General features: G+C 36.2%; 1 protein-coding gene across 2 annotated transcripts in view; it reads right to left on the bottom strand.

The window, feature by feature from the left end:
• Positions 1 to 25705, bottom strand: part of SYNE1 (spectrin repeat containing nuclear envelope protein 1) — a 275315-nt gene that overhangs the window by 3997 nt on the left and 245613 nt on the right. For both annotated transcript variants that reach the window (XM_042893607.1, XM_042893598.1), the window contains 15 exons: positions 23825 to 24012; positions 21090 to 21240; positions 18522 to 18704; positions 17932 to 18069; positions 17017 to 17208; positions 15841 to 16174; positions 14941 to 15009; positions 12543 to 12685; positions 11540 to 11666; positions 10155 to 10366; positions 8458 to 8658; positions 7994 to 8122; positions 7303 to 7515; positions 6227 to 6319; positions 4383 to 4441 (listed from right to left, as the gene is read on the bottom strand). In XM_042893607.1, the coding sequence (XP_042749541.1) occupies positions 4383 to 4441; positions 6227 to 6319; positions 7303 to 7515; positions 7994 to 8122; positions 8458 to 8658; positions 10155 to 10366; positions 11540 to 11666; positions 12543 to 12685; positions 14941 to 15009; positions 15841 to 16174; positions 17017 to 17208; positions 17932 to 18069; positions 18522 to 18704; positions 21090 to 21240; positions 23825 to 24012 (2432 nt within the window). The remainder of the gene's footprint in view (positions 1 to 4382; positions 4442 to 6226; positions 6320 to 7302; positions 7516 to 7993; positions 8123 to 8457; positions 8659 to 10154; positions 10367 to 11539; positions 11667 to 12542; positions 12686 to 14940; positions 15010 to 15840; positions 16175 to 17016; positions 17209 to 17931; positions 18070 to 18521; positions 18705 to 21089; positions 21241 to 23824; positions 24013 to 25705) is intronic.

Raw genomic sequence — 25705 nt, 5'->3', positions numbered from 1 at the left:
ACTTTATGTCAAAGAATCTCAAAATACTTCTTCTGCAGTGGAGTAGGATGTTGAACAACAGTTTCTAATACTGGATGGAAAAAATTCAACAAACAATGAATGAAACAAGAAAACATCTTCAGAGGGTGAGTTCTAAAAAGTTCAAGTGCTGTACTGTCACAGTTTATTGCAGGTACTCGTCTGTAATGGACATAATTAGCTGAAAAATTGAATGTTCAGCTTAGAGTGTTTAATGGATTTGGTAAGGAAAGAGGGTTAAAAATATACATACACTATTAACAAAAAATGATCATTATAGAGAAGGGGCCAATATCCTATTTACTGCAATAGAAGAAGGGAAAGCTGAAGTACTGTTTACTATTTTTGAGAAAAATGTAATTTCCTTCTCTTGCATCTATCTTCTGCTGTCTCTCATCTGACTGCTCTACCATTTGTCATACTGGCTGCTGTTTCTCAAGGAAAGGAAGTAAGACCACCTGCTACTTGCTCCAAGGACAATTCCTGACAACTAAATGAAGTTGGAGGCACAGCTGCAGGTCTGGTCAACTGTAAGCTTCTTCATGCCAAGAAATCTCATTAACTAACCTCAGAACTGCAACCAATAGTTACTCTTACTGTGGGATTTTTTCTAATGTCAGAGAAATTGAAGCTCTTTCTGAAGCATTTCAAGAGAGGAGAACCTAATTTAGCAGGCTACAGATCAGATGAGCAAATTGAACTTTAATTTCATCTCAGATGAGTACCTGCACTTAAAGATGACTGATTTTTTTTTTTTTTTAAATCATTATTTATTTATTCTGAGAAGAAAAATATGGTTGAACTAATCCATCTGGACTGCAGAAAACATCTGAAATATTATAATAGAAGAATTTATCATTCAAGCAAATTATAAGAATAAATGGAGTTTAATGGGGAAGTGGTAAGGGGACAACAGTCATACTGAGGGTCACTACTGGGATAGTAGAATGTTATTACTGGAGTTAATCAAAGACGAGTCTGAATTTAATACATTTATGAAAAGAGTGCTGCACAGAATGTAAGAACAGCAAAATTAATTTTTAGGATGACAGAAGATGAAAGTCTTTGTAAATACAAACTAGGATTGGCTTATTACACAAAGAAAAGTGGGTGACGACCTCAGTGGTCGACGACTTCAGTGGTCAGATAAAGGCTTTAGAAGTATAGCAAAGAATTTAAGATTACAGTATGCAAAGTAGCAATAAAACCTTCTGCTATACATTTGGAAGTTCACACTGATGGTAGTGAAGAAAGAAATTTAGAGCTGTTGTTCGACAAATAGGTAAAAGACAATGATGTAAAATAGCTGTGAAAAGAAACCAATTCCACTGATGATGATTTTATTAAGATGGAGCTCACTAAAGTTATGAGGTGGTATGATGTTCTGCCCTCGAGAGCATGCAATGATTCCTCTTGTCGGCTTGAGACTCTCTAAAAGTGACTGTGGTTGGCTGAGTTACGAATTCACTTCTCTGCCTACCTCTCACAATCACGTGACTCCAATCTCACCCTGGCTTTGAAGAGACAAGTGCTCATATAGGTAGTTAAGTAAGAATTTTAACAAACAGTAAGCGAGAATAAAGGAAAGAGCAGGAAGAATAACAATGACAATCCAAGTGAAAAGCTCCTATCTAAACTACTGCATGGCAATGACTGCCGTTTTGTGGCCAAAGCCATGAAGAGTTCTGTGGCCTGGTCTGCTCCAAGAACAGCAAGTGACCTTTAAACATCCACTAGTCATTTGGGAAGGCTTGGGCAGAGCAGGAAATGGAGGTTGGCACTGTGGCGCCAAGACATGAATAGAGCTGCTCAAGAGAGACAATGTAAACAGTCCTGAGCAAATTGAACAATTATTTTAATCTTTTTAACATTTTAATTACCTGAAAAAATCCACAGGCACAGATCCAGGTATGCATTTACGACAGCTCTATTATGCTGATGAAGGAAGAGGAGCTGCTTCTTGGATTTGCTTTTCCCACTTAATGCAGCAACACTAATACCTCTCAAAGGAGTGTTTAATTAAATCCACAGTGTTACTTACAACTTGCTTAGCATCACACTGCATAGGCTTTTTTTTTTTTTTTTTTTCTTTCTGCTGTGATAATGGAAAGGCAAAGCGATAGCACATTTGGTATACACAAAACATGATCCCTAAATGAACTTCCTTTCACAACCACCTATGTGATACACATTTTAAAACTGACTTGAGTTCTCCTGTATACTAAACTCTAACAGGGTTTGCTGATCCAGTGCAAGATCAAACACAAAATACTCTGATCAGAGGCGTGTCAAAATATTAAAGAACACAGTGACAGCTTGTACTGCTTTATCAGTTAAAACCACATTATACATCAACCACAACCTGTCTGGCTTGCGCATTTGATTAAACTTCCTATTCAGCAGTGACTCATTCGTATTCCATGCTTGTCTGAATGACAAATTGAACATTGTTTTGTATTGCTACAAGATGTGTTAATAAACAGTGCTGGAGAGACTTGATCTGAAAGGTGCCGCACCAATGCCACTGCTAGAATAAAGGCTGATCTCAAAGCAGCAAAGCACTGCTAGCTGTGCTCTGAGCCAGCTGCTCACACCTACAGCGAGAAATCTTCTCAACAGGTTCACATAGGCTGTTGGACCATACAGGAGAGGGGAAGAATGAACACAGTATGTTTCTTGAGTACAGTGTTGCTAGCGCAAGCATGCTTATCTGCCACAGACACTCTCCATTCCTCTTAGCTGTTAATGGCTGCAGAGTAAAGCCCCACTCTTCCCTTTTCCCATTCCCTGTAAGAAACAGAATGCCAAGCTTCATAGCAGATGGAGCTGGAAAAATTCTCTTTCTCTTACAGGCAGAAAGATGGTATGTATGTATGTACGTCACCTATTTTCTATGTGGTTTCATTATGTTTCAAAGGCAAAAAAAAAAAAAAAAAAAAAAAAATCCCTAAAAGCAAGACAGAATCTTAATGTCTGTGGAAGCAGTCAAAGATGCTTTATCTGTTCTATCTGCTGTTATGTGCTGTTAGTTTTGCAACTACAACACCACTCACAGTAGCTAGCCATACTTACAGAGCAAACAATTTTTTAAAAATAAATGTCTATGAGAACATCCAAATGTAAGTATTTTACTCATTATTTAATTCATATTTTGATTAATAAAACACTTATTTTGCTTACGGAAAAAAATAGTAACCTCAAAGTATTTTTTGCTGCCTGGCTATTGCTCAATCTCTATATTAAATGTCATGTTGCTTTCCTTCCAACGTCAAATCTTTCTCTTCAATGGGAGTTGCAATTAAAATGTAGTGCATGTTTTTATATGGAGAATAAATGAGCGTTAGGACTTATAACTGTAAGTACAAATGTATCTTGCTCATACTTTCTGATTATTTTAGGTTCCCTTTTCAATGCCTAAGATGCTGGAATAGCATGAGAGTTCCACTTAATACATACTGTGTATATATGCCTGTTGATTTACTACAGTTATTTTTTTTTAATTTTGTAGCTCTACAGGCTAGTGATTTGATCAGTGAAAGAGTGAAAGTACACATATCACACTGACAACAACAAAGAACGCAGAAGCACCGTTAGCTGCAGAGATGACAGGATGCTGGAAACAAGGTGGAAAGCAAGAAGCTGTAGCTGCATGTCTGCTCTCTACTGGTCAGAGAGAGATAGGGCAGTGCTGCTCCCTGAGCAATACACGGATGCAAACACTAGGCAAGAGTCATGGCAGTATTAGCACATTACGTTGCAGTCTTCTGACAGGGAGAGGAAGTGACCCCAAGTTTAAAACCCCTCGAATTATGACTTTTAATTTTGAATGTTATGTACTGAAAACCCACAAACTGGACAAAACATTTCAGAACAGAAAAAAAACAAAACAAAACAAAAAACAACCAACCAACCAACAACAACAACAAAAAAAAACCAACGGATGTTAGTATGTCTCATCCAGATCTGTGGGTTTTTGTGATTTCTAGAATACTGGCCTATTACCTGCCTTAATTTAATATCTAGAGGTAAAGAGGATGATGAAAAGTGTTTGCCATGAACCGACTGGCATTTCTGTTAAATTATGCCAAAATCATTATTAGATATTGTGAGTGTGAACACAGACTCACCACATGAAAAACAAATGTCTATTGCATGTCCTTTCCAGGAAGCAAAAGCTGCAGATTTTCAAGAATTACCCAGTATTTCTATTCATAAAGAATATGGAATAATTGAGAGCACTTTTTGCCAAACTAGTAAAAAAGGGAAGTTTTCAGACTAAGTGTGGACAGATGAGAATCACAGCCAATTTCCATCATCCTCTTAGGGTTCTAGAACAGAGTGCGGAAACCAGGAGAATAAGGTACCTGCTATGTGGACTGCTGACAGAGGGTCCAGGCTGTGAGAGACTACATTTGCCCCGTGGCTGTTTGCAATGAACAGGGGGTAAAGAAAGAAGAATGTTCAGTCCAGGCAAATAAAGACAAGCTACTGATGAAACTAAATGAAAAGTGCAGCAAAGGAAACAAAAACAAATCAAATGAAGTGATTGATACCCATGAACCAAGGAAACTGGCTTTTCTTTGTTTCTGAGTATGAAAATGATTGGAACATATACAGTGAAACAAATAAGACTTTAGCCATTCCATTTCTAGCCAGGAACTCTGAATTAAAAATAAAAAAATAAAAAAAATAAAAAAACACTGGCAATTCAGCCGAAAGAATTTAGAATGTGAAATTGAAACTGAGTGGAATATGGGGAAATATAGACATCTCAAAATGTATTTGCAAAAAAATTAATATTACTAATTCTCAGGGATAAAAATATGGTCAGAAGGCCTCCCTCTAGTGTCTGGCCTCTTTTCCATCACCTTCCCCATAAAGTCAAATAACTGTAGGCACATTCCTACACCTAGAATTGCTGGAATATTTAATGAATTTAAATGACTATCAATCTGATGGAAATTTAGTATTAGTTATTTATCATCAGCATATTTGGAACAGAAATTCTAAACAACATCACAGCAGCCTCCAAAAATCTACTTGAAAAGAAAACAGAAGCCTAAAAAGCAGACCCAATTTTGAGTTAGTTATATAGCCCAAGTAGTCATAAAATCTAGCTATACATTATGAAGAAAAATGAAAAAAATGTAGTCATGTACATGAACACTAAAAAATTAGAGATAGACAAATGTTTATTAAAATGTTCAGACAATCTATTATAATTCTACATACTCTTGAGAAAAAGATTTTATGGTAAGACACTTTTCTATTTCCTGTTATGATCAGGGATTCTCTAGTTACATCTGTGATATCAGAGTTTTTATTAATTAAGTTCAAATTCAAAAGTTGAAAAATTGATTTCTGTAGCAAAGTGTAAAGATTAATATTCTTTTCTTATGTTTGAAAAGCCAGTATTCCTTTACATTCTCATACTAGAATCTAAAAGGAAACTAGTGAATGTAAAAGAAAAAAAACAAACAGTAATTCAAGAGCCATACAGTTTATCAAGACAGAACTCAGAGGCTTTACAAAAAGTGCAAATGGAAAAAAAAAAAAATTATGATTTTTTTATAAAAGAAAAAAGTGAAGTAATCAACCAATAGAATTGCAGAAAAAGACAAAATAATTGCAGTTCCATTTTGGGCTTAGAGTATGGAAGTGTTAAGTACTAGGCATGTATTTGCTACATTTCTTGAATTTTGTGCCAGCGATGTAAACAGGCAACTCCAGAGCTGCCATCACAGCCATTGGTTAGGTCCTGTTCAGCTAGCTGTTTTGAACGAAGTTGTATGCCCTTCAGCTCTATTTAACCATTCATCAAAAGCCTCAATAAGAAATTCTTATTGAGGTTCTCAATGAAGCAGCTCTCTGAAGAGAAGGCCAAACAGAAATGGAGGACTGATTATACCAGACAAGAACGGACTTTGGGATGCTGCCATCACTAGAGCAAAATACAAGAGACATGACATGCCATACCATGGTAAACCAACCACACTGACAGCCCTGGTTTTAGATAGTATTTACCAATTCTGATTTCATGCAGGATGGGATATGCAGCACGATCAGGGAAAGCAGCTGTGTTTTTTCTTAATTTATGTCATTTCCTTTCCTATCAAGTGAGATGGGGGGCCTTTCAGCTGGCTAGAGCTACTGTAGACATCTAGACTCCCACCCAGCAGATGGTAGAAAGTTGATGACTTAAAATTACCGTTCTCTGTCTGCTTGGTGTGCTTTGTCCAGATACAGGACTCACTGAGCCTGATGTGTCTAATTCATCAGCAGAGGACCAAGAGGACAAATCCTAAATTCAGAAGGAATGGAATCAGACCATCTGTTCAGGTAAGCAAGCTCAAAAAACCCAATAACCCCAGAGTGAAATCTTTACCGCATTATTTCCAAAACAAAACAAAACAAGCAAACAACAACAACAACAACCCCACCCCAAACAGTTAATATTTGTTAGCAATTTTTACAAGATTCAGGAATTACATGTTGTCTCTGTTGCTCCTGAAGAGAAACAAACATATAGCTAGAAGTTAACTGTATTAGGTGAAGCATTTTCTGCTAAGGGCAATACAGGGAAAAAGTAAGGTTTTTTGATTGGCTTTTAATCACTGGAAGAGGCAGGAACCATCATGATTTCACTCCAACAGACAAGAACTCACTAGAAGTGAAAACAGCCAAACTCTCATACCTTATGAACTCTTCTAATCTAAGGCTTTAAATAAAATGTAGAGTTTGAAAGTGAATAGAGAGCCTTGAAATCCTTACTTTGTGCCACCTGTCACTGTTGGTAAACTTGCATGCATAACTCCCCAAATACCTTGAACTACAAGATAACTTGAGAAGATTTGCAGTACAGCTCAACACTGAGGGAGATTAGTTAGCCAATTACAAGATTTATTTTATGCCTCTTATTATTTTTTTCTTCAGATTGAAATACATTTTCCTTTCAGGTGAAAACTGACATTATAATTTTCAATACTGCAGCTAGAATAATTATCTCACATACTTTGCCAATTCACTGAATCAGTAATGGCAGAATGAGAAAACCAAGATAACTGGTAACTTGCTATACAAAATAGCAAAAAACTGCTGGATTAAAAAATTACAAGAATGTTTACATTATAACAATTTCTTTGTGATATTCAGGATTAAATGTGTACCATTCTTGATAAGTAACGCAAACAACAGAAAAAACGGCCAACAGCACTGATCAGAGAAATGTAGTTAAAGCAGCATGAAATGTGCCCAAGAAGCAGCAAGGAATAAAGAGACACTCACCAACTGACTACTTGAAATGTCTAGAGCTTTCTCTAGGTCTTTTATGTGACGTATGACTTCTTTCAAGAGGAGCTTAAGTCTGTTTCCAATGACATGCACCTTTTCTTTGGCTTCAAGGCAGTCCTTGCCTTCAGCATTGACTAACAATTGGCAGGACATATCTTGCAGTGACACCACTTTCAACTGAGATTCCAGCAGTTCACGTCTGATTTGCTATTGCAAGGGCAAGCAGCAAATTTTTTAAATTGAATTTATTTTTGAAAGAAAAAAATAAAGAGCAAAGAATTCATAAAACTAGTCACTTGAAATTAAAGAAATGTAAAGAAAAAAGAAGGAATCAACATTTCCAGGCTTGAGAAGCTCTAAGTAAAATAGGTAACTGTTCACTTAAAATTTGACGAATAGCTTGTGATTCATCCTTTGACTGCTTAATACTTCTGCTGTTTGTAGCAAATTCTCACTAAGGGAAACAAAACACTAAAAGCAAAATGACAGCAACACAGACAGCAGCGAGGCTGCTCGAGTTTTTAAATCTCCAGTTCTGCTATTGAAGGAAATGACAAAGCTAGTTGCTGACCTCATTCCCATAGCTATGAGTCCTCACACAATATACAGTGCTAACTCTGAAGAGAAAGATACATTTTTTTCTGATGATGAGCTTTGGAAGAAAAAGGGATAATTATAGCCATACCATTAGAAGTCTGTGATGATCCTGTAGGATTTCTGAATCCAGGTTTGGATTGATGGGCACAATCTCATTTTTTCTTCTGTCAATATTCTCTAACCAGAGCAGCAAACCATGGCTCATTTCATGGAAATCCTGTAAATGATGAGTTTACACCAGACATACAGCAGAGATACAGCAGTTAAATTTGTGTTTTCAGTTTATCCCGTAATAGGTCCTGCTTAGGTTGAATTCTGTAACTTACAAGAAAGTGTAGAATAGTATATGAGAATAATATTCAAGTGATGACAAACTTAGAAAATATCACTCTGGAAACATATGCTTCAATGTAGTGCACATGTATCTCTTTGATGAAGTTGTATTATCTTGCATGGGCAAGTTCCAGACAGGACAATAAGCACATCAGGTAACTATATGGTTTACATCTTTGATATGTTAATGCTGACCATTTAAATAGACACAGTACAGACCTGGCACTGCATTAATGCATCTTGCAGTGAGCAGCGCCAATCTTCGATCATACTGCATACGTGATCCCAGCAGATGTTCATCTGAGACAGGCGCTCTTGGAGTTTTTTGCTTTCTTCACTGTCAGATTGAGTAAATTCTGAGCTGCACAAGTTGATGGATAAGATGATAGCTTTGCGGTTATCAATTGCCTTCTGCAGCTCCTTAATGATAAGGAATAGGGGGACAGAATGAAGAAAGAGATTAGTAAAACATGCAGCTTTCAGAAAAATCAAACAGAGAAGGTACAAAAAGAATGTAATCATTTGCCTTCTGCAACTGCATAATGCATCTTACTGTAATAGTCCCCTCTGCTCTGTGTATGAGACTTCTGTGCTCACTGTGTGACTCTGAAAGTGTTCACTGTTGAACATCTATTAAAGTTTTACTGTGAGCATAAACTAGAACAAGCCAATTAAACTTTTAAAAGGCTGAAGTCATAGTTGAATTCTGAAGATCTGGCAAATACTTCAGATATTTTAGACAGGGAGGGCCCAAGAAAATTGAAGGAGTTGTAAGACAATTGTACTTCTGCTCACAATAAAACTTTTGCCCTCACTTCTCAGTTGTGCTGATAAACAAAAAAACCCAACATGTTTTCAAGTGGAAACTGCTGTCAGCAGTGTTTTAAAATAAAAGCTTTTACTGAGGGAAAGGAAAACATACAAGGAGTATAAACAACTTACTCCAATTTATAGAAGCAGAACATGTATAAAAACTGATTTGTTTATATTGGAAGCCACAAAAGAAACCCCACCTCTTTTGGTTTGGAGGGCACTGATGGGCTTTCCAAGAGTGGGTGAGATAAGGACAGGATTCTTATGAAATGTACCCTTTTCCACCTAGTTTACAGCATTTACTTAAAAGCCCCATGTCACAGTGACCTCTGTAGTACTTATGGGAACTATATTTGGACTGCAGTGAAGACCAACACTAATATGCTTTAAATGGATCATCATTGGAAACAGTCTTTACTATCTTTCCACCTCATTCCTAGCATAGGTTACAGTGCATTTTGACATTGGCCCAACATTTTTGTGCCCAAGCTTATGAGATGCTAATAACTGAATGGGAAGCTGTGGAGCACCACATTTGCAGACCTTTACAGCTGCAAAATATCCAGAAGAGATCATAAAGGCAATATTCAGATCCTGATGCACCTGAGAAAATTGAAGAAGCAACAAGAGTATTTCAATGTGAGACCATTTTTTTTCCCTAAGCTGTATTGAATGACACCAGTGAGTTAGGCTAGAGCTCATTTGGCACTCTCTCCTTCCTCCACACAAGATATGTTCCAAAGAGGCATTTATTTGAAAATAGCTATTTTGTTGCCAGCTTGAATAGATTTTATTTAACTTGGCTTTATTTTCCTTTCATCAGCTTAGATAACTGCATCAATTATCCATGCATTCTGGAATTAGAGAATAGCCACAGAATTACTATTTCAAAAATTAATTTGGATTAAATACTAAATACCACTGGTATTAGTATTTTCTGCCAAAAGGTTATTCATAAAAACACACTGAAATTACTGATTTCAGTCATCAGCTATGTGAAAAACAGAGCATTCCAGCTGCAACTGTCAGTAACCTCACTAACATACATGTTGCATTCAGGTCTGTTTATGAAGTAAATAATGGAAAAGAAAAACAGAACTCACTTTCAATTTTCTAATCCTGAGCTCGATAGTTTGTATGTCAGTACTGAGATCAAGGCGGCGGAGCTTCTCCAGTTCTTCCTCTGTTTCTCCTAACCAAGCCCAAATGCTGTTAAGGTCAGAATTGAACTGCTGCCATTGCTGAAGGTTCTGCTTCATCCTTAGCTCCTTGCTTAGAGCTTGGGCCTGGATTAATTCCCATCGGTCAATTACACCTGGAATGATGAACAACAAATTCAACAAAAGTGAAAAAAAACCAACACATTTGCCACACAAGCAGTTGCGTCACTTGAGCACTGCACAGTATAAAAAATGTTCCACAAACCGTCCAAAACCCTAATCCAGCAAATACCACACTGAAAACTAAATTATGTTGGAGAGAAAGAATAAGTAGTCTTGATGAGTGACTGGGCAGCAAGAAATTTTACCACTTTCTTACATCAACATTTAATGACTTTACAGAATTAAATAAATATATACAAGTGTCATGGGTGATCACAGAATGAACAAATCATAGAATAGTTTTTGGGTTGGAAGGGCCTTTAAGATCATCTAGTTCCAAATTCCCTGCAATACGCAGGAACGGGACACAACCTCTCACTAGGTTATGCTAGTATATAGGTATAATAAATCAGTATAACTGCAAACAAGTTACATTCTGAATATATCTAGCTAGCCAAATACTATTTTCATTAGTATTTGTAACTCTCACAATTTAATATTCCCATATCATCATGTTTGCTTAAGCTACTGTTGATGTACTGGATACTTATCTCTGCTAAAAAAATTAACAAATTAAGTCTATTTATTCTTACTACTTGAAATGCTGTGTCTTAGAGAAGGATAAGTTGTATCATATCATCAACTTAAGATTAAAAATAATATTTATTAAAATAGAGTGCATGAATAGCATATTGTGCCAAACTGAGAACTGAGACATTGCCTTCACTGTAAAAAATCCATAATTTTATATGATTATTTTTTACCAGATAAAAATACATTTCTGTGTTGTTAACAGCTAATACAATAAAAAGTGGAAAGTAATACTAGAAGAAACGAATTATGACTTACATGTTTTGTAGGGCAATATAAGAAATCATTTTTCAAAAGAGAACATTCAATAAAAACGCATTGCATCTGCATGGACTTTTCTAAAGGCCTACAGCTACATCTCATTATAGGAAAGGGTTCTTAAAATGCACTTGCACGCATAATGTCTTCACTTGATGTATAAAAGTAATACTTACTATCCCTACTTCATTTTAAGAGATGTTAAACAGAACAGAACAGATAGCTATGTAATACCAAGCTCTACTTCAGAAAAAAACATTGCATATGTTTGCTGTTTCTCATAATTGCTTTCCATCAGAGAACTAAATGTTACTTACCAGCTGTTTGTGTTTCAGTACTGTTCAGATTAATAAGTCCAGATAATTTTTCCTCTTCTTCTTTCAGCTTATATCCAAGCCTTTTTACTGAGTCTATGCTTCCACTGCATTCACTTAGTAGCTTCATCTGTATTAGGAAACAAACAAAAAATCCCATCTCAATCCCATCAGTCACAGGAAAAATGAAAATTGCAATACAGCTTTCAAAATTTTCAGCAAGTAGGTCAAGGTGTGAAGAGAAAAATCTATTACTTTGACAATTTGCCCTAGCAGTAGCAAAGAGTTCTGTGTGAAAATTATAAAGACTTTATGTATATATTCAGATGAATTAGAAACAACTCAGTGCCTCTGTGCCAAATAATACTGGAGTGCTGCAGGTGACATTAATTATAAATGTTAAGACATTGGAAAATATGATTAAGAAAATAAATATCTGTATGGAAATATTACTATGCATCCAAGCATCTAATCTTTCAACTCTGTCAGAAGAAATGTGGTCTGAATAACTTACGGAGAGATTTTTCTTCCAGAAAACCTCTCTGAGAAAGTTTTTTGATCATAGATGCCATATATGCAACATGATGCATATTTATTATTTTGGATCAAGATGAATATTGGGCATTAAACTATGAAACTTGCTTTTAAAAGTGGAGGAATTTTAAATAATATCAACATTAAATGGATAATATCACATGTGTAAGAAATTAGTTTAGGGCATATAAAAAATCCATCATATTAAAATAAATTCCCTGGAGTCATGTTGCTGTAAACTTACACTACTGTAAAACTCTAATAATGTAAACAACAAAGCATGTGGTCACAACTAGTAAACATAAGTCTGAGAAGCAGCAATATCTAATTGCTATGTTGAAACAGCTACATTTCAACAGCAAATCTAAACTTGGTGTGCTTATTTGATTTGTGCTTCAATATATTGCACTGTGACTAAGAACAGAAATTTTTTTAGTAATGTCAGCATGTAATGAAATGCAAGCACACGCACATATCCTTTGTAAGTGGCATCCAGCTCTGGTCCTGTAGGTGTTTTGCTGCGGATGATGTTTTCTGTTTGCTGTATTTGGAAACGACTTGTATCTAAAGCTTTGTCCAGCTGCCGTATATGTGCTTCTAGGGCACCAGGTTCTCCTGTATCAAAAACCAAACAACAGAAAAGAGTGATTGCCATCCAAGTTGTCTAGAACTTTTCTCTACTTTTTGCCCAAGCAGAGTATATGTCAGGAATACTAGATAGACGGTAAAGGAGAAACACAACTGCAACTGCATGAGCAATACAGTGTCAAAGTAAAAGGATAACTAGTTCCATTAGGCCATGGTTAGCAATCTTCCTAGGACAGATCATCGTACAAATGAATGTGGTTTCCATAAACATATGAAGAAAGAGTTCAGTTTCAAGCAGGCTTGCAAAATATTCTGAAAGAACAGTTTCCCTCAGAGAGCCCTCATCAGTCTGGAAGGCAAAGTATATACAATTTCTAAGACTAAAACTGATAAAGTGATATTGCTTTAATTGTGTTATCAAGATCCAGAGATGACTGGATTTTTTGGATGGCCACAGTGAGTAGTCCTCAAATGATTAAAACAACCTTTCATAAAAATGCTTAATACAGCTATTCTACCAGGTTGTTTAGAACACGTACCAATGTTTTTGAAACAGGATTAACTTGAATTTTCTATATAAAGATCAAGTGAATTTTGTGATATGAATCAGATACAGCCAACTCTGACTGAAGCAGTCTGCAGCCTAGAGGACCATGTGAGGTTCCTCTTATTCATATTCTATCATTGTGACTAATTTCCATTTGTTTACAAAGATGGTCTGAATTAGTTTATGAAAACAAGTTTGAAAACATGCATAGAGAAAAGAAGCCTTCTGTCCAGCTATATTCACAGAAAACTGAGCCTCTAAGATAGTTAAACCTTATTTTCATACAAAACATCACTCGGCTAAATGTAACACATGCTCCAAAAGTAATGCCTCCCATTTTATTATGTTGGCCCATGACATCAGTGGCAAATGTTGGTGGTATGGCAGTAGAGGATGAACCCTCCTGACAATATTCTGGTTCATTTTGTCACCATGTGACAGACAGCAGCAGAAGGGCAGGCTGACAAACGGTGTCTGACATGGAAGTATGGATGAAGCAAAGGGGTGTCATCGAGTCCCTCCATGTAGAAAAAAAATGCACCCAAAGTCATTCATCAACACTTGCTGAGTACTGTTGGAGAACAAACATTGGATGTGAGCACAGTGAGGTTGTGGGTGGTGCCCTCCACCAGTGATGACAGTGATGTGAAAGACAAACCACGTTTTGGATGGCCAAGCAGAGCTTTCACACCATGAAATGAAGAGCATCTTGATAAGCTCATCCATGTGAATTGGGTAGAGGTGGTGATTATAATGGAAAGTAGTTTTTTGTAGCTGAAAATTTATTCTATCAAATAGTGTCCTGTGCTCGTACTCTTTGTATCAGTTGTAGTTTCTAAGGAAATATACAGAAGACATTACTTTTGGAGCAACCTATATAGATAGAATAAACTGCTGAATATTATTCTTCCCCACATTAGTTTCAAAACTTTCACAGGTCATAAACTAAACACATTTTTGTATCTATACTGTTAATCAATAACAGTATTATTTCACTATCTGGGGAAAAAAAATTAAACACAGTGAACTTGAGGTCTGTGGCAAAGACAGTGAGATTTAAAAATGTCTGACATTCCAAATTTGCAGTATGTGGAATCATAAAAGAAAGTGTTTGTAAATGCGTCTAATCTGTGTGAGAGTCACCAAGTGAAACAGTAGGTTTAATCTTGTGCAAAAAATGCCAATCAAAATAAAATCTGTCTTCCAATATGAAAGACTATGATAAAGACACTGGAGGACAGTACATCACCTCACCATTGTAATCAAATGAAACAACAACTAGCCTAAAACTTTATACATAAATAGTAATTCAAACAGTCGTTGTATATAAAAATGTAAAAATGGGAAAAACTAAACAATTAGGTTTCATTTCATAACTTCATATTTTTTTCTTTAAACTTTGCAGATATCACTCTTCTCTCAGAGACATAAAGTACTGACTTCCGTTGAAAGACTTCAGAGAATAAATACCAACATGGGTAAATTACTGAGCTGCTTTATCTTGTTAGCCAGCATGGAAGGGCAAATAGTTTACATATCATTGTTTTGTCCATGCACCCAATAATACCTTTAATCACAGCAGTAAAGCAGGATAGTTCTACATTAACATGCCAGTGCTGCCACGTAAGAAATATTTATGTTGCAAGTTGTGAAAAGTATGAAAGATGCAATTAGAAGAGAGAGAGTGCACTGTAGTATTTGCACCTGGCTCTGTTTAGTGTTTTTTGATGCCTACCAGAAATGTTTTTGAGTGCGTTTTCTGTAAGTGTTACATAGGCCTCAAGAGTTTCAGGGATCTCTACATCTGAAAAAATAAAAGCACAGTCTAAATTGACAGCTCAGTAATGGCCATATCCTCATAGCAGGAGTCTTTTTCATGAAATGGAGTATATAAATTCCGATAGCACACATCCTTTCTGGAGAAGGAAAAACGATGAAGACAAATGCACGGAGCCTGCTAAAGAGTCTCAATATCCCGGGAAACCTAACCCTTTTTCAGAGCAATGACCTGGAAAGCAAAAGAGCCACAAGATCAGAGTGCAATATAACATTAAGTTTTCCCTCACAACTGGCTGCATTTGCTAACTTTCATTCATTTATATTTATTATACAAACTATACACACATAGAAGGGATTTCCAGCTTTGCAGGAGAGCAAGAACTGAGATTTCACCTCACCTCACAACCCATTTGTTGGAGTCTTGCCTGGATATGGACCAAGTTAAGACTTACTTCAGAATCTCACAGTTTAAGTTGTGGACCTCTTCCTCAGCATTTCTTCATCAGTTATTTCTGCACCTCTTGCCATATTCAATATAGCTTCTTCTATTCAGAATAAGTTACGATGCATTGCTGTTACAGATGACATATCCCATCTGGCAGGCTTCAGGCACAGAGACAGAGCCAATTCTCTGTCATCTCACATAAACCTTTGCAATTTTCCAAGGCTGTAGTCATTCAGGAATTCCCAGCACTGTGTCTAAGGCCAGAAGGCCACTGGGATTACTTAGCAAAAGCTATTTAAGATTTTCAGGGGCAATTTAAAATGCTTTTCTATGAGCATGTTGGCCAAGCAGTGACACAATGTAATATCCTCTCCTTTTTACTGAGAGGGGACACATAATTTGCCACCATACCTGCTATACTAGTTGCTCCTCTCAGATAGAAATCCTTCTCTTGTTCTCCATCTTCCTCCTCAGAGTGTAGTGCCCGTGAAACAGCTGTCTCCAGGTCTCTGCTTAGGTCATAATCATGATCCCACTCCAGAGGGATAGAGTCCACACTTGCAGGGGTATCCCGCCCTGATCGCTCACTTCTCACTGGCTGTGCAAGAGGCAGTGAGATGTTGGAAGAGGGATGTGGGGAGAGAACGCTGTCTGCAGATTTGTCATGCCAGTGTATGTCAGAGAGATCTGCTGATTCATCCAGATCCACCTCTCTGTCAGACAGGTCATGTTCATCATCTGTCAGCTAGAAGAACAGTGCAAACAGAAACAATCAATGCAACACACAGAAACACTCACTGCGTAGTCAGCCTGGGTAATATAAATATAAAGCATAAATATAAAGTAGCATTAGGTAATGGTCAAATGATGGTGTTTCCATTTACATCCTTTTTCACTCCTCCCACATTATTTTTAGGGACATGAAAAAATAGAACAGGGAAATTCAGCATGCCTGCTCATTTTAATTACGTGTGGCACCACATAGTCTCACATCAGAAAATGTCTCCAGACTTTTTACTGATGCTTCTGTAGTGCAGACATCAAGTTAAAGAAAACTTTGGAATCAAATCAAATAGGAAGTGTAGGTGACCTTTGACATGACTGGTGTTCTCATTATATTCTTTCATATTTAGGGAAACCCAGGTTTTGTTCTTTTTCTTCAGTTGGGTTTGAGTTATCAAAGGGAATTTTGCTCTCACTTTTTCAGCTGTTTATTCAGTTCTGGAGACAAATTTCTGTCCATACTGCATGGAGAGAATCTCTTTATTATTATTATTTATTTATTTTTTAATAAAAGTGAACTTAATGATCTACCAATGAAATTATATATTAGTAAAGCTTTATAAATTTCCAATTTGCACAAATTTTCTTGACGATTTTCAAAAAATCCAGACCTATTAACTTTGCTTTCTAAACAGGACAAAAATATCATCCAATGAAGAGAGGCAGTTGGTTAGAGTTGTAACAAGATTAAAACCACAAGATTTTGGGGAAATTTGCATGTTAGTTTGCTTCAACATGTTTCTCTCTTCTTGTTCTCACATTTCAAAATGGCAGTAAAGCAAATACATATGTAAGTATACACACAGGAAGATGGATCAGTTTCTTGTGATAGCGTTCCACACGTCCAAAGACCTCTTGACAGTAACGACGTAACTCATCTAGTTCTTCTTCAATGACAGCTGCATCCATCGGTTCACTTTTCTCAATGAGTTGCTCACCCTGAACAATTATCTGGTGAATTTTGTTGTTGTTCAGTGAAATTTCTTGTTGGAAAGCCTTTATAAAAGAAAAATCCATACTTTATCAATGAAATCTACATTAAGACAACCTAAACTATTAAGGATGCAAGTCTTAGAAGGCTTTTTTTTTTTTTTTTTTTTTTTTTCCAGTGAGAATGGTGTGGGTAACAAACAGAAATGATTCTAAATATTTTGGCACAAGAAATTAAACTTCGCATTCCACAGTCTTTCTTGTCAAAAACAGTGATACTTCATGGTTTACCATCTCGTTTCTCTCTTGTTGTATTTGGACAGAAAACTCTTCTCTAAACAAGTCATGCCTGTGACCAAATGTCTAAAATGGACACAGTTTCTAAAGCTAACATAATGGAATTTTGGATAACATAGTATGAGCCCTGCTTTTTTTTTTTTTTTACATCAAATAACGCATGTTTTTTGATGCAGAAATGGTTGAAAAATGTAGTAATTCTTAAGTGTCAGGAATAGTGGAGACCTGCCATTATTTTTATTGACAATTAGAGAACTATCACCCTTGTTTTTCTGATAATTTTTCACTGCTGAAAGATCTTTTACTCTGGCAGAAAAGTCTGCATTGAAACCTGACATAACCCAAAACTAATGAAGATGAAGTCAACCTGCAAGAATCAAGCTGTATCACACTGCTCTTTGGCATAATGTTTATTAATAATTTTTTTTCCTCTATGAATATTTATGTTCATTTTCTCTTCCCTCCTCCTCTTTCCATTCCATTATTCTTTACCTTAAGTTGCTTTATCTTTGCTTGGACATCACACTCTGAGAAATGCTCTATGTTGGTCAGCTGCAAGTCCATCTCTGTTAGCCATACCAGGATGCTATCACGTGCTGTCTCAAACTCCTCACGCTGGCCAATAAAATGCTGGGAATGGGGAGTGGGAAATGGAGTGGTGTGAAATGACTAAAAGGACCCCCAAAAACAGCAATAAGCTGTTTAACAACAAATAATAACAGCAACAAATAACGACAATAGTAGTTCTCCAGAGAAACAATTTTCATGCCCTTCAAACTTAAACCAAAATCCATACACCTTTTTCCTACATGATTTCTAGGGTTTGCACTTCAGTAATACCACCTTCATCTGCAATTAGCAGATATATGAAAGTTAAATACTAAGAAGGAGGTGGTAGTCAAGGGCATCAAGCATATGCCTATAGACTACAGTTCTCTTTGAAGTAATCAAAGAACAAGTTCCCTTCTTCTTACAAAGGTAGAAACCCCCTCAAAAACTCTGCAAATCCATTAATCTGGAAGCTTCTAGAGCACCATTGATTCATATAGACTGTAGTGAAAGCTTAAAATCAGAAAAAATACTTTTAGCCTTCGCAGGATGGAGGTAACTCGCTTTTGTAAATTGTCCCATCTCTGGTTCCCTTCATGGACCATCTGCTTGAGGCTGCAGTTGGAATCAGTGCGGTTCTCCCGGGCCAGTCGGCGATACTGTTTGTTAATCAGTTCCAGCTGAGTCAGACTTTCATGCACCTGTCTCTGGAAGGCCTAAAGAAGAATGCATAAGACACCATCAGCTTCATGTTTTGAATAGCTACCACAAAGCGTGTTAGAGAAAACACCACGTAATGAGTTGATTGAATTAATCTCTTCAAAAATTCTTAATTATGTTTCAAAAAAATGTCCTCTACCATTGTCACAAAGAGAAAATCAAGCAAAGGAAAACTTATAAACTACTTCACCATATTTCTCTTGAACACAAGTGAACAATTTTTTGCTTCCATTGTTGCATCACAAACTTGCTCTCCAATATTGTTTAAAATGCAAAAAACAGTCTTTCCTAAAACTGGACACTACCCTTACTAAGGACTACAGAAGTGTGATGGATAACATACTTCTGTAGAGAAAATTTCATGAAAAACAGCTAACACAGGATTTCATCCTCAATGATATATACTCTCCATACTGTACTAAAGCTTATAAGAAGTAAGCACATTTTTACAATAAGACAAGAGACAGAGATTAAGAAGTAGGTTTGAAAAAAGAAAAAAAATATCAAATCCCATACCATCTTCTCAGTGTAACTATTCCCTTTGTTTAAGTCACTATTAAATTGAGTAGAGGACAACCAACAAGCATCAAATGGGTTTATAAATGGAATGATGTGCTTAGCAAAACTTAAAATTTACTTAAAATTGTACGAGAAGAACAAGGGAGATCATTTTCATAGCAGAGGCATAAATATGACTGTATTTACTAGGATCATGAAATGCACAAGCATGCAGTTGTTGCTTCACCTGCTACTAAGACACGTCCAGCAAAAAGAACAACAGTGCATTTGTTTGCTGTGCTTACACAGTTCAGATACACAAGAATTCATCTGTTGCCTTCCACCCTATAACCTCTTTTCATTTCTCAGGAAAAAACTGCAGAGGAACCAGTCTGACTTTGTATTGTGAATGAAGTGACAGTCAGCTCTGATCTCTGCACAGGAATTGAAAGGTTCTTACACGGTTCACTGTTTGTTTGTTTTTTTTTTAAACTCAACTGATTCAACTGAGGATACAGTGGGGAAAATAAAATTAGGAAAACCTTGTCAGCTAAAGCAGAAAATTGCTTCAGTTATTATTTATCGGTTGCTGAGTTTACAGTAAATTTGCTGAATTCCACTAAATTTTGAACACTGCAGCTGTTGCCTTTTCCATTCTTCCATTTTGGTAGCGTAAGAAAACAAATAATGAAGAAGAGGAGGAAAAAGAAAAAGAAAGAACCCAAACGTAGTGAAAACAGGTTTCTAGAAACTTCTAGAAAGGCAGCTAAACTTCAATTTGCAGCTAGTTCCCACTGACACTTTGTAGACAGTAAAAATTCCACAAGTCTGCAGGAGACAGAAGTCACCATAAAAACTGAGTCAGTGAAACTGACGTTGGATAATATTGGCTCAACTGTGAAAATCAAAGACAGCCAAGATATTTTTGACACTGTTTCTCATATGACGGCTTGGTAAACAGGACACTTAAATCCTGATCATTAAGTAAAATGACAATGGGAAGAAAGTCTGAAACAGAGTACTCATGTCCAGACCTCACCTTAATCAAGAAGGCTGTTTAACAACTGAACCTGGCATTTGGAAATGCAAATGTCAAAAATAAAATCTGAATCAGTGCTTCACAACTTGTTTCTGAATTAAATGTTAAACTAAATAGAATTAACTGATGTTAGACATCATTTAAAATCTGCATTTCTTTCTCAGAGGAAATACTTTATAGCACCTGGCTTTTTACAGTATTGCCTAAACAATTTGTTTTCCTTCTTCAAAAACAATTTTCTCTCCTGTCTTGACATTCTTGAAATTCTAAAACTGAGCAGAAGATCATCTGGCTGGATCACCTCCAGAAAATTTGTGAGAGCTGGGGTTGTTCAGCCTAGAGAAGAGAAAGCTGCAGACAGACTTATTGCAGCCTTCCAGTATCTAAAAGGAGAGCCTACAGAAAAGCTGAAAATGAATTCCTTATCAGGGACATCTTACTCTGTATCAAACAAGGAAAGATGTCAGAGGGCTGAAGTCAGTGTTACTGAAAGAAGTAAAGGGATAAAAATCAAAGCAAAGGCTAGGAAGGTGTACTTACTGAAGGGAGATTAATGAATGCTATGGAGTACCTACTGACCAAGTGTATCAAAGAACTACAGAAGAAAAAAAATGCCAAGAAATCTAACTGTGATGAAAAAACAGCAAGTAAGGCTGGATTGACTTATTAACATTTTCTGTTTCCACCTTCAACTAGAAACCTGCCATTGAAGGCAGTTGCAAAACCATAAACTCCATTACATTAATACAGTGTCTGCAGAGTGATTTGTGTATGAGAAGGAAGAGCACCAGCTGGCTGCTGTAATGTGATCAGTAGATATTGAATTTCAAGTATTAAAAATCACCTCAAATTTCTTCAGTTCTTCCTTAGCAACTGTGTAAAGCACACCGGAGGAGCTTGGGAAAGCAGCTGTTCTCTCAGAGTTTTTTAGCCAGTCTTCAAATCTAGAGTAGTCATCCAAAAACTTTTGCCATAACCGCCACGTCTCTTCAATTCTGCAATAGATAATGGAAACTAAGCGAATGCTCAGACTGAAGGCCAGATGACCTACAGCACTTTAAATAATCATCAACAACAGCAAACGATTACTGCATCAGACAATAACTGGCTCCTAATCTAACTAAGACAGCAGGGTTGATAAACAGGCAACAGGGAAGATCAACCCATTCCAGGCGGAGCTGGAATAAGACAGTGGCAGGTTTTTTTTTTTTTACATGCATCTAATTTTGGTAACAGTATAAAAAAGAAGATTATAAACACGCAATAGGAGTTGGAAAAAAATAATAGCACATACTGAATAACTTCAGAAATAAAGACTAGCGTAGGTACCTAAGCCAATCTTGCCAATCTTTTAGAGATTAGAAATTCTACACTACTTTCAACTGCAGATTTTTTTTTTTTTTTTAAATGGAATACTGGAGATGTTGCAGCACACATTTTAAATTTCTTGGTCATTATTCCTCATTGCAAACGGATGTGAACTTGCTTGGCTTTTTTGGCATTCACCAACAAGAGGCAAAATATTATCTCTCAATTTATATTGTAACTGTGTTGGTTTTTTTTTAATAAAAAAAAAAGTAAAATTTATACAAACTTTTCAAATAAACTACATAGGCTGTTTTCAAAGTAATGCCTTCTATTCATTTCCATGTAAACTATAACAGATACAAAGAGCACCATAACACTATTTGGTAGAGCAAATTCTCAGCTACAAAACACTACTTTGCAACACAGTCACCACCATTAGCTATGCATTTTTGCCAGTGATGAACAAGAGCCTGCATGCCATGCTTTTGAAAAGCTGCATGGCTGTCCAGAACATAGCTTGTCTTTCACGTCACAGTTGCCACTGCTGAAACACTGTGCTCATATGCACTGGTCTCCATAAAATCTTCAGCAAGTATTGATGAATGTCAACGGGTGCAATTTCTTTGCATGAAGGAATTCAATTCTACACCATGGCTTTATACACACTCCCATGTCAGATGTTGTTTTGTCCGACTGCCCCTCTGCTGCCATATGCTGTACAGCAACAAAATGCAATGGAATATTACTGGGAAGGCTCCATCTTTACTGCCATACCACCAAGATCAGCCTCTGACTTTGTGGGCCAATATGATAAAAATAGGAGGCATTACTTTTGGAGCAGCCCTCATATTTGACTTCAGTTGAATATGTGAAATAGTGGTTGGCTCTTTACTCTGTTTCCAAATTCGTTTAATGACTGCGAAATCCCAAGAACTTCAAAATGAGATTTTTTTATTTATTTTTTTTTTTTTTGAGTACAGGTTCTATTACAGCAGAACTTTGTCTGCTCTTGCATATAGATGGTTTTCTCATATCTTACTCATGTAAAAGAGAGAGAAACCTGATCCATGCAATACTCCAAGGCAAAATTAAAACTTTACTGATGATATGTTGTTGAACTTGAATTTTGACATTGGGGTTTTTTTTCTTTCAAATGAAAAACTGTTTCTATACAAAGTAAAATTCTAAATAATTATAGCTCGGTCAATTTACTGTTACAAATCTATTAACAACACAAATTAAAATGCAAAAAAATATAAAATCACTTAAAGATAGCAATCTCTGGATGTAAAGCAGGACAGCAAAAGCAACAAACTGTTTGCTTAAAATAAATCAATAAATCAGAAATCCCTAAGTACATTAAGAGCACCCCACAATAGAAAGTTCAATTCAGCATTTTGAAAATCCATAAAATTTACCTAGATTAATAACTTAAAAACATACAGAAAATATCATCATAAATATAGTTCAAATAGCTGCATGAACATGCATTATTAATGATCAGCTCAGAGCCCCATAGGCTCAAAGTAGTCCACATATTTCTGGCTATCAAATTCATCCATGCTATCCTAGATGGGAATAAAAAACTATTGACCTCTGTTTTCTCACTGTGTTGTCATATTTCCATCCAGCATTTCCATACAAATGTCTGGAATCCATTGGCATGCAGTGCACAGATGGTCTAAGCATGAGAGTCATTAATGTAAATAAGACCAAATCCAAGGTACACAGATATTACTGGCCCTGTTTGCTTATCTAAGGTAATCAGATTAAGAAATTTCAGATGAGTGTTCATTCCTAAAATTCTTCCAAATCAAAATTTTCTTATATAAGGAACTGCTGAGAAACATTAAGTGTAAGAAAACCTTAATTAGATACTTAGTTTCATCATCAGTCTAAGAAGTTGTAGGATACATGTACATATTACAACTCTGCCTCTTTGCTCATGCCTTCTAAACTTTTTGAAATAATTGATACATCTAAATTTTCCCTAAGTTCTTTTTCATTACTACTATGCAATAGGTGAAATCAGACAATATTCCATCAAAGGCCTCATGCGAGCAAAATTTGGTAACTGTACTTTGTATAATGACACAAAATAGTGCAACTTTTTTTTTTTTTAACCCCCACAGCATGATTAATTATTTCTATTCAGTGCATGTTCTTTTTTTCTGATCTGTAGATTTTTTTTCAGTAATACAAACCTATCACCTACATCCCATCCTGTATTTGTGCATGTGGAAAGAAATACTGTCAGCATTATAGACTTACTTAAGTCGCCTTTCCATTGACATTGCACAAATGTTCCTCCACCTTCTGTCCAGATTGCGTGTAGCCTGCTGGATAGAGTCACACTCTGTTTCTGTGGCACAGGCATCACAGTCATGAAGAAGCACTTCACACAAATTGAGAACAGATGCCACTCCAGTGCTGTGTTTCTCTATGTCTCTCTGAAGTTCCTGTAGATGAAGAAATTAATTCTTAAGAGAAATCACAAATCATGTAAATATAGATGCGTTTCTGCTCTACTTTTTCAAAACGAACTTAATAGCAAACAAACAAACAAAAAAAAGCAACCAACAAATTGAAACAGATACTGTGCTTGTGACAGCACAAGTGATGATGCAATGTTGTCAATGAAGCTAAGAGAATCTAGCAGCATGAACAGCTCCCTCATAGCCAAGGAACATCAGACCATCATCTGGGACAAACTGCATGCTCAGCTGAACATCCTTCGCATACATTTAATCAACATTACCAATAAATGGTGCAATTATTCCCGGCCCTTCACCGTTATCACAGAGAATGTAAAGCAGAAGTTAGTAAGAGAAGTGTGGCAAAAAAAAACCAAACCCTGTTCATATCTACTGCCAGGGTCTGATGGAGGTACCCTTTGTAAGCCTACTCACAAAGGTGAGCTAGATCCACAGTGGCACATCTGAAACGGTGACTAGCAATAGCACAGATCAAACAGTGCATACTTAGTAATAACATTTTTCTTCAACTTTCAAAATTCACAGCATTTTCAGTGACAGAATAAAAGAAGATTTAGGACAGAAAGAAAATGCATTTTCATTGTCTCAGCACAAATTAAACAAGATTTGTATTATTTCTTATGCTGTTTCCTTGATTGTGACTGTGGTACACTAGTGATAATGCTTCTTCCTGAAGGATCTTTTTCAACTACTGTCTTGAGCTACTGGTTCAAGTTGAGACAAGCTATGAAAGTAATTGACTATTTCTGTCAGATAAGCATAAGGAAAAGAAACCCTCCTTATCAGGAGGGCTTATTACTTTCCATATCAGATGGAAAAATTAGGACCAAGGTCAAGGTAACATAACCCAAATAGTAACCAAGAAGTTACATCTACTTTTGGTTCAGGTGAAGAAAATTACCTTAGCTAGGGTAATTAAAGATGGGAAATTTTCTTTAGGAGAACAAGAACTTGGTAGTCTGAGGCTAAGTACAGGTAAAGTACTCTTTATAATTTTACTAATAAAGAAAAGCAGAAACACAAAAATTAATTTAGCATCAACATATTGTGCCTACATATCTCAAGCCCTAACTAGACAAATGTTGCTAACAACAAGAAATATGAAGTTCTGAAATAGTCTCTTCCAGCAGGAAACGAGGTCTAAATGTGGTAAATAAAATTCCACCAAATTTTAAATGGAGCAGTTTTATCTTATATCAGTCATCTGATTTGGTTGTGTTGATGAATAACTTACTGTAACTTAAATTAATAACTTAATTCCCTCTTCTCATCTGTGAAACAAAAGGATGTTTTATGAGCATTGACACAAGACCATAAAATGGAAAATCATAATATTTTCTCTTTCAGTTGTGGTCCACTCATATGCCCCAAAAATGGTCTTCCATCACATTGCACTTATTCTTTTTCTCCCTATCCTGCAAAGTTATATAAGGGTGGATGCTATAAGTACCTTTCATACACTACAAAACACATAATTTCAGAAGCTATAAGATTTGAGGTTAAGCAAGTTCAGGTAATACAATCTCCTCTTCACCGTTTTGGAGTAGAGCAGTAGATAGAATTGCCACATTGGTGGTCCTGAGGATTCCTATGAATTAAATTTTTATTCACATTCAGAACTTTTTTTTTTTTTTTTTTTTTTTTTTTTTTTTTTTTT

Source organism: Lagopus leucura, unplaced genomic scaffold (assembly GCF_019238085.1).
Source record: "Lagopus leucura isolate 7727_CA_CO unplaced genomic scaffold, USGS_WTPT01 Super-Scaffold_73, whole genome shotgun sequence".
Taxonomy (NCBI): domain Eukaryota; kingdom Metazoa; phylum Chordata; class Aves; order Galliformes; family Phasianidae; genus Lagopus; species Lagopus leucura.
Note: the sequence above shows the minus strand (reverse complement) of the source record. Positions and strands in the feature narration are given on the sequence as shown.